At 43.0% G+C, this 16,195-nt stretch overlaps 1 protein-coding gene across 6 annotated transcripts in view; it reads left to right on the top strand.

Moving 5' to 3' along the window:
• The window catches only part of CELF2 (CUGBP Elav-like family member 2), an 859,904-nt gene that overhangs the window by 436,330 nt on the left and 407,379 nt on the right, over window positions 1–16,195 (top strand). For all 6 annotated transcript variants that reach the window (XM_078329300.1, XM_078329290.1, XM_078329286.1 and 3 more), the window contains one exon: window positions 12,077–12,112. Coding sequence is in view for 3 of the 6 variants with exons in the window: in XM_078329274.1 (XP_078185400.1) it covers window positions 12,077–12,112 (36 nt within the window). In the remaining 3 variants the exon portion in view is untranslated. The remainder of the gene's footprint in view (window positions 1–12,076; window positions 12,113–16,195) is intronic.

The following is a 16,195-nucleotide window of genomic DNA, read 5'->3' as shown; positions in this document are numbered from 1 at the left end:
TATAAGGATGTATAATTATATTCTTCACCTTTTAAAAAAAGTTTTATTACAAATGTGCTTTTAAAGAACAAGTAGAGAAATAAAAGCTGTAATTGTTCTTAATTATAGCTAACTGTAATTGCACTCAATTGCAATATGCTGAATCTCACCAATGGCTAAAGAAATCCTGGCATGCAGACAGTGCACCCACACTCATGAGATGAGGTATCATTTTATGAATATTCTGTTATCTATAATTTAGCTCTTTTACTGTTGATTCCATATCTGTTGGTTTTATTTTATTTATTTTTTTAGTGATTGTAGAGATATAATTGTCATCTGTGAATGTACTGAAGGTTGTAGATTTCATCTGGGGTTGGTTCAAAATTCCCATTGCTACAAAAAGACATATTGGAGATTGTTAAAATGAGAGATTTGGACATGACCCATCATGGTTGAATACATTGAATACACAGATCTGCATTTTCAGAGGTAAGGATGAATACCACATTTAATTTACCCAGCACCATCCAAGAAGCAACCTGGAAAATTTGAAGGATCTAAAATAGCATGAGGGTTTCTGCTGAAAGCTTTCAGAGTGGTGTCATTTCAAACGGCTAAAATTCCCCATGAATGGGAAAATGTTCATCTCTCTCTCTTTCATGCTCTGTACTCAAATCAAGTTCTGTTTCTGCCCATACTGCTGCTGCCCCACCTTCCCATACAGTCAGAGGGCAGATGTCCGGCCCCTGAGCTGCCTTCCAACTGTCAGGGAGCCTCACCTGACTCCTTTGCAAAATGAGGGCTGATAGCACTACCCTGTTTCTTGTCAAAGACTGTATACACAGGGTAGATTTTTATACATAAATAAATACACTGTTGGGGAGAAGAAATAGGTTCTGTAGCTTCAGGGGAAAGGAGCATGTTATTATGTGTTTATAACCATTGTTCTGAAAAGTAAAAAATAAAAAACAACATTAATAACAACAACAACAAAAAACCAAGGATGTTTCAGATCATATCACAACAACCTTTATCTCATCACTATTTCCATAAATGGCTGCGAAGAGCTTTCACCTCTGTGGCCAGAGGACAGCTTTGACACAATTGCTGGTGCTTTTTTTTTGAGATGGAGTCTCACCATTACCCAGGCTGGAGTGCAGTGTCATGATCTCAGCTCACTGCATCCTCTGCCTCCCAGTTCAATCAGTTCTCCTGCCTCAGCCTCCTGAGTAGCTGGAATTACAGGCATGTGCCACCATGCCCGGCTAATTCTTTTGTATTTTTAGTAGAGACGGGGTTTTGCCATGTTGGTCAGACTGGTCTCAAACTCCTGACCTCAAGTGATCCACCCGCCTCGACCTCCCAAAGTGCTAGAGTGACAGGCATGAGCCACCATGTCTGGCCACTGGTGCATTTTTTAAAGAATGCACTTGGCTGTGCTGAGCCCCATGTTCTGACTGGGGTGGGAGGTAGGTGGGAGGTAGGCCCAGGAAGAGGGAAGACCTCTGAGGGGTTGTCCTTTTGACAGAGGTCACCACACCACACACTCCCTAAATGGGAACCAATTTGTTCCTTTCTTCAGAGTATCTGGGGAACGCACGAGGGGCTACATGTCCTTAGGAATGGTTTGTGTTCCTTGAAGCCTTCGCGGCACCTGGCAGGAGGAAGTGATGTGGTCCCTAGCTCATCACAGACACGGCAGAAGTCCAGGGGCCAGGGTAGCTCATGCCTTCAACTTTTCCATCCGACCACTTCCTCCTGGATGGAGTCTTTCTGTGGCTGTCACAAAGCTGCTTGTTCTCCCGGGTTTCTCTCTCCATCAGAACCTCCCATGTGCCTTCTGCCCTGGCAGTTCCCACACAGACTCCCCTTTGAAGGCTGTGGCTTTTGCATTTTTCATTCTTGGAAAGAGAAGGCACATCTCTAAGACAAAATCTTCTTCCTCTTGTGATTGTTATCTGCTTTCTCAGTTCCAAATATGGGCAGAAGTCCCTTGGTATTTGTTTCAGTAAACCTCCGCCTCCTTCCCTCCCCAAAAGGGAATCAGTGGGATGAGGGATAAAATCTCATCCCACTACTTACCACTGTGTATTCATTTGTGTGTTTGTGGCCGTGTCTTCCCCAGGAGACAGGCAGCCTCATGAAAGAGGGGGGTTCGTGTTGATAGAGTTTCCTGCCTAATTTGCAGCATGTAGACATGGACACACAGTAGGAGACGTAGAAATGTGTGTTGAGCAAATGAATAAATGCTAATGAATTCAATACCAATACTTGTTGGTTGATGGATTAGGCCATTAGTCAAACATCACAATGCAGGCTGGTATTTGCAAATCCCTTTTTGATCCAGAAATTATCGAGAGTAGAGATGATTTTCTCTAATTAAGAGAACTTATTAGTGATATTATGTCCCTGGGAACTAATAGAGAAAAATTAGGTGTTATTGCAAAATAGGCATCCTTTTACACTGAGTTATACAACATTTTTATTTTTGACAAATAATTATTTTGGTGTATTTTTCCTTAAGAAGCCATGTATGAATTGCAGCGCAGCTCAGAGCACGATAATTCAGCAATATTAAAAGCAGAGTTCTTTAATAAACTGATCCTCTCCCACTTGTACAATTATAGGATTTGAAGAAAATACACTTTTCTTGGTTCATTTTGGAGAGATGTCATTTTGCTCAGAAAGCTTTAGAGAAACACAGGCAAGTGCAGTGGTTCACGCCTGTAATCCCAACACTTCGGGAGGCTGAGGTGGGCGGATCACTGGAGGGGTCAAGTTCAAGAGCAGGCCGGCCGGCACAGTGAAACCCCGTCTCCACTAAAATATACAACAACCAGCTTGGCACGGTGGCACGCCTCTGTAATCCCAGCCAGCTACTTGGGAGGCCGAGGCAGAAGGATCGCTTGAACCCCACGAGGCAGCGGTTGCAGTGAGCTGAGATGGTGCCACTCACTGCACTGAGCCTGGGCGACAGAGCGAGACTCTGTCTCAAAAAAACAAAACAGCAGCAACAACAAAACACGAGCATATGCCTTCATGTACATCGTCTGCTTTTCCCGTTTCTGCCTTGACTTCCGCTTTTCATTTCTGGGAGTACAAGTCGGTCAATGAAACTTGACGCGACACGTGTAGGCTCTGAGACCACCTTCGGGAGCCGGTCACGTTCGCCACTGCTGAAGTCGAAATGCGTGACTTTCAATGAGCAGGAATTGTTACTAGCAGCCAAGACAGGTACTTATGGCTCACATGATTTAACTGTGGTGGAATCACAGAGCATAAACGGTACGATGATTAACATGCAAATGCAAGCCTGCGCTGGGGCACCCTCCTAATGCCACCAGCGGTGTCCAAGCCAGGCCTCCTCTTCTTGGGTGGGTTTCTGAGCTGTGTCTCAAGAGGACGTGTCTGAAACAAAAGAAAACAAAAGCCCTTCACACTATCTGGAAATGACGGAAGGGACACCAGTGACATTTTCGCCGTGGCTTCCCTTATGGACGCCAGCCGGGGCCAGATGGGCTCCTCTGCAGAGGTGATTAACAGAAACCTTTGGCCATTTGATTTTCAAGGCACTTGAGCACAAGGACAGGGACAAAGGCACACAGGTGTGGCTGTTTTATAGAAAGAATACTGAAATAATACGTGTAAATTGTAAGCCAAATAAAATCGTGGCAAGGACTCTGAAGAGGACTCCCCAAGTAAAAATGAAACATGATCAGGAAGAGGCTGTCGGTGTCAGTGATTAGATCCGATCAATCTCCACTGCAGCGAGCCTCTGACAACTCAGATTGCAGGCCTGCCTTCTATCAGAAGGAAGTGGCGAGTTCCCAGCACCGCACAGTGCATTCCTGAGTGTTGACTAAGGGATTTGTGCATGGAAGGCCAGTTTTCCCGTGCCAGCACCTCTCCGCAAGCCTGGGCCTGGGGCCTGTCCGGAGCTTCGTCCAGGCAGTGAAATCCCAAAAGCAAATGGGGTGATTTAAAGAGAAACTCCACCTCCTGGACTTTATCTCGGAACCTGAGACGTCGAGAAAGGTTTGTTCCTGTGAAGGCAGGCAGGGCAGAAGGAACTTAGAGGAGCGCTCTTGGGAAGCTGTTCTGAAGGCAGAACACATCTGTGAATGTCGCTGCATTCATTTCCACCCAGGAGTAGATTGGAGAGGCAGGCCTCTGGAGCGACGTAAAGTTACCTCTTGTCAAAACTTACAGTTTTCTAAGTGATGTGGTGAGTTCATTTAAGGGTCTTGTTTTAGTTGATCGGCATTTTGAATGTCCAAACATGGGCTGCCTGGTCTTTTCTCTTAAATAACGGCAATACCTAGTGTCACCTGCTTCATGCAGCAGGTGCCCCATAAGTAGTCCCCAAGAAGAAGAGGGAAATCCAACAGTGCAAGGGAAAGAAATGAACGTAAGAAAGGGAGATGGGGGTGGAAGTGATTGCATTCAATACGGCCACGTATGCACACAGTCACCTCATCAGAGAGCACTTCCAGGATGCCCTGGAAACAGTTAGAGCCTCCACCACCCCTGCTTCTGCTTTCTACTCCCCTACCTTGCCTCGTCCTTCATAACATAGACTGAGTATTGTAGGAATCAGTATTCACTTGCTTGTTTGGTCTCTGTGTGTCTCCCACTTCTGGAATGTGAAGTTCCTAACAGTTGCTGTTGTTCACTGCTGTAGCAGAAGCCGGGAGGAATGCAGGAGTGGATGGCGCAGATAATTTATCTGTGGCTTCTGCACGTTGCTCTGTTTCTAACATCCTGATCAAAAGCATGGGCTCCGGAGCCGGGATGCTTGGGCCGTGTTCAAATCCTGACTCTCTCTGTCACCGCCTGCAAGGACCTTGGGAAGTGACATAGCATGCTTCTGTCTCATTTTTCTCATCCCAACCATGGCTTAGTGATAAGGACTATGCGAGGCTTTTGTCAGGATTGAGTGAGTGGACACCTGTAAATGAATGAATAGTGACTGGTGTTAAAGAAGACTCCAGTTGAATCTTGAATATGTGTGTGATTGTAGATTTCACCCCGTGAGAATAATGGCTTATGTTTTTATACAGATAAATACACACACACACACACTCTGATGTTTTAATCATGTGAGTGAAAATCGAGGAGGAATAAAAGTAGGAGAGAAGATATAAAGGCCAAAAAGAATGAAAACATAGCAATGAATGATCAGAGGGAGAATCAGAGTGAGGGGAAAGAACAGTGCCTTTAGATTGTTTAACAGAGAGGAAACTTTCATCTCTAAGGTGTTTGGGATTTTCCAGTGCTAAGGTTCACCACATAAGAAGAAAAGTAACTGTCCTAAATTAATATATGCCTTGTAATGCTTGTATTGATATCTTTTTTTTTGAGATGGAATCTTGCTCTTGTCACCCAGGCTGGAGTGGAGTGGTGCGATCTCAACTCACTGCAACCTCCACCTCCAGGGTTTAAGCAGTTCTTCTGCCTCAGCCTCCCAACTAACTGAGATTATTGGCATGTGCTACTATGCCTGGCTAATTTTTGTGTTTTATTAGAGACAAAGTTTTGCCATGTTGACCAGGCTGGTCTCAAACTCCTGACCTCAGGTGTTCCACGTGCCTCAGCCTCCCAAAGTGTTGGGATTACAGACATGAGCCACTGGACCCTGCCTGTAATGATGTCTTTAAGCTAACTTCTAGTTTGTGTTTTATCTGAAAACGGATCCAGATAAAAAATGTCCACAGTTTGCTTCAAGCTAGTTGACTGAAGAAAGAGAGAGGGGGCAGATAGGGGAAGAAAGGAGGGGGAGGGAGGGAAGAAAGGGAGGGAGGGAGGGGAAGAAGGACAGAAGGAAGGAATGTAGGAAGGAAGGAAGAGAGGGAGGGAGGGAAGGAGGAAAAGGGGAAGATGAAGGGCAGGGAGGGAAAAAATCTGCTTCGTTGTAATACTTACACACAATTAAAATAAAGAAAGCCTCACACCTTCTACAACTAGAATATTAAATCATTTATAGGGTGGGCAATAAAAATAAAATCTATTTTACCTTTTAAAAAATAGGTCTCTGTACTTTTGGGGAAAAAAATTAAAGATTCCATTGGAGAAAAACATTCCAGGTCTTAAAAATATTTATCTTGGTGACACACAATTAGCATGGGGGCTCATGTCTTCTGCTTCACAGTTGTCAGCTAATTTTGGAAACTGGCAGGCTGCACAGAAATAGCTGGTATGCTCTCGCTCCAACACTTCCTAAAAAAAGAACTGTAAGCATAGTTCAGGCACGGGGAAGGACAGGAGATGATGAGGGAGCGCTATGCAGACAGCTGATAAAAGCTGGCATCACGCTATGCACTGATGAATGCCCTACATATTTAAAATTAAAGGCTTTTTTTAAGGAATGCTAAATAATCTACCCAAACTGTGTCAGACACAGGGTCCACTTGTCTGCTATCTCTTCTGGGATTTCGTTCCTTCCATAAAATTGAATTTATGCTGCAACTTCAAAGTTGCAGAGAGCTTTCCTGTTGGTCTAGGCTAATGATCACACCAACAACCTTAGATCAAAGGTCAGTGGTGTTATTTTGACATTCTAGGACACAGAGACCCTCAAGAGGGCACATGAGCTGCCCAAGGATACACAACTTATCAGAACCGCATGCCTTCCGTCATCTCAGTCTGCTTCTTTGTTGCTGGGACAGTTCTTTTTCTCTGAACATATAATTTCACCTTATAGTTTTTTGCATCCTTGTTTCCATTACATTCTCAGTGTTCTAGGTTGGGCACGGTGGCTCTCACCTGCAATCCCAGCACTTTGGGAGGCCGACGCAGGTGGATCACCTGAGGTCAGGAGTTTGAGACCAGCCTGACTAACAGAGAAATCCTGTCTCTACTAAAAATACAAAAAAATTAGCCAAGCGTGATGGCATGCGCCTGTAATCCCAGCTACTCGGGAGGCTGAGGCAGGAGAATCACTTGAACCCAGGAGGCAGAGGTTGCAGTGAGTAGAGATGGCACCATCGCACTCCAGCCTGGCCAACAAGAGTGAAACTCCATCTCAAAAAAAAAAAGAGATTTGAGTGTTCTGCTTTTCACTTGAAATCAGATTATCTTGGTAATGATAACTAAGGAAAAGAAATTGGTACAGTTAAACTCCAAATACTGCTATAACTGTATCAGGCAGTTTAAAAATGCATTTAAGGGAGTAGAATTACCAGCCAGTAGAAAGTGTCCATTACACTCGTATTTGTTGAGTGTTTGGTGTGTGCCAGGCCCTGAGTGTTCAAAATCTTAAACGAGATGTGGTCTTTGACCTGGAGGAGCCTTTTTTGTTGTTGTTGTTTTTGAGACAAGTTCTTGCTCTGTTGCCTGGGCTGGAGAGTAGCAGAATGATCACAGCTCACTGCAACCTCAAACTCCTGGGCTCAAGGGCTTTTCCCACCTTAGCCTCCAAAGTAGCTAGGATTATAGGTGCATGCTACCATGCCCACCTCATCTGTTTTGTTTCTTTGTAGGAATGGGGTCTTGCTATGTGGCCTAGACTGCTTTTGAATTCCTGGGCTCAAGCAATTCTCCTACCTCAGCCTCCCAGAGTGCTGGGATTACAGGTGTGAGCCCCTGCATCCATCCCTTAGGGGAGCTTTACAGTAGTAGAAAAATGGAAACTATTCAGGACTTGGTACCTTATACAATTTCTTTTACTGGAGTGTAAACACTTGGCAAGGAGGATCAGGATCTAAATTCATCTTAGTGCCTCTCAAAACATCCAGAATAGCTGGGGCTGAACACAGACTACATGCTAATAAAGATGATCTACACTTAGGAAGCAATGCTAATCATGGACTTTGTGCCTATAAAAGTTCAATGAAAAATCATGGTCTTTATGTCACCTGCTTTAAATCCCCTCAAATGGGTAATGACAGAGCCTAATCTAGAAGAAGCATGCACAGTCCGCTAAATTTATTTCACTCAAGGGTTTCTTTACCAAAGATATAAATTCATGAAAACATGTGACTAATTCAGGTGATTGTTTAACAGCAGTAAACAGAGAAAACCAAACAAATGGTCACCTGAAAAGCTCCAGTGTTTGTCCATTTGCCAGTCTCAAAAATGTTGCCTTGAGGATGCGTCCCAGGTACATTACTGCAGTCAGATACGGTGGGGTTTTTTTGTTTTGTTTTGTTAAATCTTAGAGCTACATGCACCAATGAAATCATCAGGTTTTCAGTAATCATAGACATCAGGTAATATCTGTAATTCTAATGTAAATTCTTAGCACACAACTATCTAAAGTATAGTTTTCCCCTGCTGGAACTTAATATGTGATGAATATGACTTTTACCCAGCGTCTGTCTTATGCTTTCAAGGTAGGACCAACACCTTTTTCTTTGAATGTGTCGTTCTCTGAACAAAGTTCTGCGTTGTCTTTTGTGCATACCTCCTCCCATACTCTGCCATTTGGAATTTCTTTTTTTGTTGTTGTTTTGTTTTGAGACAGAGTTTTGCTCCATCACCAGGGCTGGAGTGCAGTGGCACAATCTCTGCTCGCCCCAACCTCTGTCTCTCGGGTTCTCAGCCTTCTGAGTAGCTGGGATTACAGGTATATGCCACCACACCCAGCTAATCTTGGTATTTTTAATAGAGATGGTGGTTTCACGATCTTGATCAGGCTGGTCTCGAACTCCTGAGCTCAAGTGATCTGCCTGCCTCAGCCTCCCAAAGTGCTGGGATTACAGTCACGAGCCACTGTACTCCACCTAGATTTCCGTTTTGTTTTGTTTTTTTTAAGAGGAAAAATAACTTAGAGACATTTGTATCTAATTCAACATCAGTTTTTCGTAAGTGACTTGTCATTTTTTATCTTTTCAAAGTATCCAACTGAGTTTTACAGAAACAAGTATTTTTCCACACTCGTATTTCATCTATTTTACATCATGCTTAGTTAAATTTAAAAATTACAGTGATTGTCAGTACCATAAACAGGTTGGGAAAGAAACACAACATACTCTTGGTAAGCGTGCAGACTTAAGCAACTGGAGCCAAATCAAAGTAGGTGCCCTTAGGAGGCCTCAGTCTCTGTGTTTTCCCCTGGGAGTAAAAGATGTTGGTCAATCCAGAAAGCTTTGGAAACAGAAGTCAGTTGTGGACATTGGACATTTCTATTGCAGTGGATTATTGGTTTGGTTTGGTTTGGTTTGGTTTGGTTTGGTTTGGTTTGGTTTGGTTTGGTTTGGTTTTTTTTTTTGTTTGTTTGTTTTGAGATGGAGTTTCGCTCTTGTTACCCAGGCTGGAGTGCAATGGTGCCATCTCGGCTCACCACAACCTCCGCCTCCTGGGTTCAGGCAATTCTCCTGCCTCAGCCTCCCGAGTAGCTGGGATTACAGGCACGCACCACCATGCCCAGCTAATTTTTTGTATTTTTAGTAGAGACGGGGTTTCACCGTGTTGACCAGGATGGTCTCAATCCACCTGCCTCGGCCTCCCAAAGTGCTGGGATTACAGGTGTGAGCCACCACACCCAGCCCTGGTTTTTAAGAGACAGAATGTCACTCTGTTGCCCAGACCAGAGTGAAGTACAGTGGCACAATCATGGTTTACTCCGGCCTTGACCTCTTGGACTCAAGCTCTCCTCCCACCTCAGCCTCTCAAGTAGTTAGGGTTACGGGCATGCACCATGATGCCCATTTCATTTTTTAAACTTTTGGTAGAGACAGGGTCTCACTATGTTGCCCTGGCTGGTCTCACTCTTCTGGGCTCAAGCCATCCTCCTGCCTCAGCCTCCCAAAGTACTAGGATTGCAGATGTGAGGCGCCGTGCTTGGCCACTGCAGTGGTCTCAGCTGAGGACAGCTTTGTCGCCAGTGGACATTTAGCATGTCTGAGGACATGTTTAGGAGTTAAAATGGGGCTGGGGAGGAGCGGTACTACTGGCATCAATGGATAGGTGACAGGGATGCTATTCAACATTCTACAGTGTCCGAGATACCCACCCAAAACAAAAGATTATCTAGCTCAAAATAATGCCAAGGTTGGGAAATGCTGCTCCACTGTGATTTAAATGGATAATGTATGAACAACATCATTATAAAAGATACCAGGGGACTCATCACATCAAAATATGTATAGTCTGGAATGCAAAAATAAAAAGTTAAAAGAGGAGACAGAAAACATTTAGTTGTGTCTTCACTCTGTGCTGTTAGTGTTACTATAATCAGACTGTGAACATAAATCTCACCCTTAAGGTCAACGAGACCAGAAAAGTTCATTCATTGCTGATAAGACCAACAAATATTTATTGAGTATATATGTTTGTCTCAAATGACAAAAAAATAAAGGATAAAACAAGCATTTAAAAGATACTTCTATTGTAATAAATGTCATAATGGAAGGCTAAAGGGAGGAGTGTTTCTTAGCTGGGGTACCCACAGTTCCGGATTCTGTTTGGAAAGAAAAAGTTTTCATGCAGCCACTAAATTCTTCAAAGAGATGAACACGTGTGAAGCGAGGCATTCAGTACCTAACAGTCAAGGCCTTCAACCGCGGTTTTGCCGAAGGAACGGAAACTTTCTCCCCAGAGACAATCTTTATAGCAACAAAAGCCGATTGTTTAATGTTATATGATTACTTAGGAAAGAACATTTTTATGGAAGCTAAACTTATTCATTTTTTAAGGAAGTATGGCTCTGTGGGAACCATCACTTCTCCAGAATGCCCAGGTATTATCACAGGCAGTAAATAGGAAAAGGGAGTTCTGAGAGCTGGGAGGGTCAGGGAAGGTCCATTGAGAAGGAAGTCCTTTGTTTGAATTGACATGGTAGGAAGCTAGGCTGTTAACCAGGACTGACACATTAGCTTCGGGAGCTCGGTGAACTGTCTGCAAGTGTGTACCACAGTGTGCGTGTATGTGTATATTGTTATTTTTTTCTATATAAGGTGTTTGTATCTTTAATGAGATTTTTAAAGGGGTTATATGACACTAAGGAGATTTTACCCCATTGTTGCTAAGAATTATACCTTTAATCCCTTGGTCTAAAGTCGAGCCTTCTTCTCCTTTTGAAATAGTTCAACATAAAGCCTTCATCTCTTCCTTCTATTCATTGTTCCCTTCTCTTCCCAAGAATACATTTCTGATGGAAAGACAAGAGATGGGCCAGGGGCAGTGGCTTATACCTGTGATCTCTGCACTTTGGGAGGCCAAGGCAGGCAGATGACTTGAGGTCAGGAGTTCGAGACCAGCCTGGCCAACATGCAGAAACCCCATCTCTACTAAAAATACAAAAGTTAGCTGGACATGGTGGCCCACACCTGTAATCTCAGCTACTGGGGAGGCCAAGGTATGAGAATCACTGGAACCCAGAAGACAGAGGTTGCAGTGAGTTGAGATTGAGCCACTGTACTCCAGCCTGGGCACCAGTGAAAGACACTGAAAATAAAAAGAAAGAAAAAAGAAAAATGGAAGGAATGAAGGAGAAAAGAAAAGAAGACAAGAGATGGCAATTAGGAGCAAGTTAGTTTTTGAAACTTGTCCCTGGTCGTTTCTGTTAATGGGCTGTAGAGCCTTTCCTTAATGACTTTTCCATTTGAATTATAGTATCTGCCTTCAACAGTACCAAATGGTAGAACTTTATAACAAAGAAATGAAAAACAGCAGTTTACTGATAAAAGAATTCCGTTTTGCGCAGTCCATGTTCCTTCATAAGCCTCGGGTGACAAAGGCAAACATAGAGCAACATCCCCAAAGGAATACGTTTCTAAGGAGTTCTTGGAAAGAGATCATGGGGGCTTTGTTTAAAATGTCAGTGCCTACAAGGCGGTTTGGGATTTGTTGCTCCTCATATTACCCTTCTGGATGTTGTACATCTTTAAATTTTAATATTTTGAACGCAGTTGCATTCAACCACCAGAAAGTAGGGGCAGATATTTTACATGTGTGTAAAATTTTGTTGAAAGTAACCATTGAAATGGCTAATGGGAATTAAACAGAAATGCCATTAGTCAATTTTAAGTTTCTAACCACCTGCATGTACAGTGTCTTCTTTATTCATAATACCATAATACTTATTATGTGATTAAATACATTTTTATGATTTACCAAAATAATCATATTTATCTTCTTTTTCTCCTTCCTGCAGAGAGACGGCCACAGAGTTAGCTGGGAGTCTGCCAAGGTGAGTACGATGGCTTTGCTTATTTATACCTGATTTCTTATGTACACAAAAAGAAGTACTGTGCCATGTCCTCTGTAAGAGGTCTTCTTATTTTGTCTTCCTCGTGTCAGATTTTGATACCACACACATCACTATGTGAATGCCAAAATTTATGCATGAATCACATATATGTGATGTAATCAAGAAGTAATGAGGCTCAGGTTCATAAATGACTTAGAGAGAATATTCACATTCCTTGGAAGCCGTATGGTGTATTTGGAGATGCATACATGAGCTAGATATGCCATAGAAATCAGACACACGCTGCTTCCTTTATTATGTTCATGGGAATTGGCAATCGAAAAACATATTGTTTTTTCTTCAATATATTCATTATTGTTACTGTATTCAGGGACTTAGAGATTATGAAAGAATCCTGAGCATCCCCTGAAGTATTGACTGATGGTATCAAGTGCAGTGGAATTCTCATTGTCATCGAAATAAATACTTAGTAATAGTATATCAGAGAACGAAATTAATGTGTAATTGATCAATGTGTTTTATATGTAGTTTATCAATGTGTTTTACATGTTTTTGATATTTATGTCAATATATTAAATGAGAAATGATTAACAGAATGCAAATTCTAGACAGCTAGCCATCAAGAATGATTACCAGCATTTAATGGAAGGGAGGAAGAAATGGAGAAAAGAAGAAAGGAAGGAGAAAGGGAGGGAAGGAGAGGAGATGGGGGTAAGACTGGGGAATAGGAAGAAAGGCAGGAAGAAGGAAGACAGGAAGGGGAAGGGGGTGGGGGAGAGAAGACTGGGAGGGAGGGAGGGAGGGAGGAAGAGAGTTAGGAAGGGAAGGGAGGGAGGAAGGGAAAGTAATTTAAGAGGTATTTTACTGGGCATTACATATATCTAGAATCTCTCCTGGGCACCAAGGATCATGCCTTCTTTTTTGTGTGTTGTTTTTTGTTTATTTGTTTCATTTTGTTTTTTGAGACAGAATGTCACACTGTCACCCAGGCTGAAGTGCAGTGGCCCAATCTAGGCTAACTCCACCCTCCGCCTCCAGGGTTCAAGTGATTCTCCTGCCTCAACCTCCTGAGTAGCTGGGATTATGGGAGAGCGCCACCATGCCTGGCTAATTTTTTTGTATTTTTAGTAGAGACGGGGTTTTGTCCTGTTGGCCAGGCTGGTCTTGAATTCCTGACAGGTGATTAACCGGTCTCTGCGTCCCAAAATGCTGGGATTACAGGCATGAGCCCCTGTGTGCGGCCAGATATCTCTTTCTTTTTTGTTTGTTTGTTTGTTGAGGCAGAATCTCCTGTTGCCCAGGCTGGAGTGCAGCGGAGCGATCTCAGCTCACTGCAACCTCCCCTCTGGGTTCAAGGGATTCTTCTGTATCAGCCTCCCAAGTATCTGGGATTACAGGTGTATACCACCATGCGTGGCTAATTTTTGTATTTTTAGGAGAAACGGGGTTTCACCATACTGGCCAGGCTGGTCTCCAACTCCTGACCTCAGGTGATCTGCCTGCCTTGGCCTCCCAAAGTGCTGGGATTACAGACCTGAGCCACCACGCTGGGCTGGACCAGATGTTTCTTAAAGAGAGGAGAAACTTACTCATCTAAATGCACAGAAGGCATCAGGAGAAGGGGGAAGGAGGCAGAGTTCCTGAGAAGGCAAGAGGGCACAGGATCCAGGGCACAGACGGGATCAGCCTGAGAGGAGAGACCAGGCTTCCATCTGAACAAGGATGGAAGCAGGAAAGGCATGTGTGGATTCAGAGCAGTGTGTGGGACTGGGGTCATCAGGGAATCTTAGACATTCAGCCTAAGCATGGATGGGATTAGGAGCATGAGCCACCACACCTGACCCATGCCTTAGTTTTTGAAGGTACTTGATAACCATGTGTGAATGTGTTAATAGCTCCTGGAAACATATTATTGCCTAGAAACTGTTGGAGATACAAAACAAGAGAATCTCAAGAACAGGAAAAGCAGAGTGAGCACATTGTCATGAACAGCACTGGAGAACAGGGGAAAGTACAAATTGTAGCCATCTGTTACCGGAGATAAGCTCATTTGGTTGCTTTTTTTATGTAAAGAAAATCTTTGCTTATAGGATCATGATTAATAGTGCCAAAAAAACTGTTTACTGTGATCCAAATATTTAAATTACTGTATGTCTTCATTCTTTGGATAACGTCCCAAAGAAACATTTCAACCGTGTGCCAGTTTTCAGGGTTAAAACTGTCCGCGTATTCTGGTCTGAGTTTGCTTGTCTTTATGCTTTCACTCTGGAAAAGAATCCACCCTGAAGACCTGAGCATCCCATCGTGTGTGGGGAGAGAGATTGTTGTGTGTCTCCCCATGTTTGTGCTGAGGAAGTTAATCCTGAAATAATGGAATGAGGAATGACTTCCAAACTTCCATAGGGCAGCTAAGGAGCAGACCACCTCTCCGTTATCAGGAGAGACCGACTCCGTGCTGTAATCACACAGATGAAAATTACTCAGATGTCTGAGAAATCTGCATGGGCGCCCGGGATTCTATTAAGGAGCACTGTATTTTGAATACCAAGCAGCAATGCCTATATTCCCCAGGAATGGTCTGTTGTAGCTGGTTTATTACTCCAGGGAGAGGCTGTTCTCTTCTTAAGTTTGGTGGGTGTTATTTTGGTCATGAGCCGACTTATTTTTCTTCAGGAATTTTTGTTATTCTGATGTCGAGTCATGTTGGAAATAAACAACATGCCAGCGTTCCCATTCTAACTGCAATTTGCAGTCACTGTACCGCCTGGCAATAAGGAACGAGAAACAGTGTATCAGTGATTTCTCAACTGTGCTTATAATGTAGCCTCAGGTATTATTCTGACTTCTCCAGGGGCAGTTTGAGACACAGCCATTGACAAGGATTGGCCGTCCCCATTAACATGAAGTAATGTGATTATCTGATGACGCATCCTTCCCTTGTGTCCAGATGATTTCTTTTGCGAGTGTTCGTTTGTTTGTACAGTCTCACAGACTTCCATCAGTTGTTATAGCTTTTGGCCTCTTTTTCAGATTTCTTCAGCCCGTCGTGGGGAATGTGCAAATTAACCCCAAAATACCTCAGTGCCATGGAAAACAAAGCACCTGTAGTTATTTTGTTGGTTGGTAGGCTAATGATTAGTGGAACATGGCACTTTGAGTTTTTTCTGCTTTTAGTCATAAAAGCATGCTTACGCTGTGATGTCTAGGAAAAATGGAAAACTGCAATTCAGGCAACGGCTAACTAGTGATATGTGGCTGGGAAGGAAGACGGTGGGATTTGAGAACTGTTTTATAGTTTGGTTTTCATTGGCTATGACTGTCTTGAAATGTTCCGGAAGGCCATTTACACTGGTCGCGTAAGGGTAGAGTATTTCCACTTTAATTGCCTTACATGGCATTAATTTAAAGTACCAGGCCACTGGTGGCTAATATTCTGTGAAAATGTGTGCATCCTGTAGCAGTGGATTGCATCTGGGTAGTTAAAAATGTTTGAAGTCAAAATGAGAGGTATGCCCATGGTGCTTGAACAGGCGCTAGGTTTGTTCTTCATTGCTAACGATGACCTAAATGCGTCTTTGAATTCTTGCCATTGCTGAAATTAAAGCCTGGTAATAATGTGTCACCAGGAAAAATTACATTATATGAACAACATGCACTGAGCATTGTAATTATATTATAAATATTAAAACCAATGATCTTGTTGGGATTAAAACAAATATTTAAACTGGCTACACGGACTATTCATGCCCATCTCTTTATCTTGAAGAGTCCTGGGAACGGGATGTATGGTTCCATTTCTTGAACTGCCAAAATGATCATTTCCAATCTCATAAGTGACTCCTTGCTTTTATTTTTGCTTGTAACAAAGGACGACTTAGCAATCTGAGCAATCTTTTTCCCCATTACGAACGTGTTTTTCAAGATCTGGTTTTTAGGTTGAAGGGCGTTGCGTTTTGGTAGATGTGTTTTAATTAAATCATAGTGAAACCCCACTTGTTCACATGGAATGGGGTTTCAATATAAACACCTATGAAGGAGAAATGTTTATTTTGGATAGCAGAA

This window comes from Callithrix jacchus, chromosome 7 (genome assembly GCF_049354715.1).
Source record: "Callithrix jacchus isolate 240 chromosome 7, calJac240_pri, whole genome shotgun sequence".
Lineage (NCBI taxonomy): Eukaryota > Metazoa > Chordata > Mammalia > Primates > Cebidae > Callithrix > Callithrix jacchus.
The sequence above is the reverse complement of the archived record's forward strand: the minus strand, read 5'-3'. Positions and strand labels throughout refer to the sequence as shown.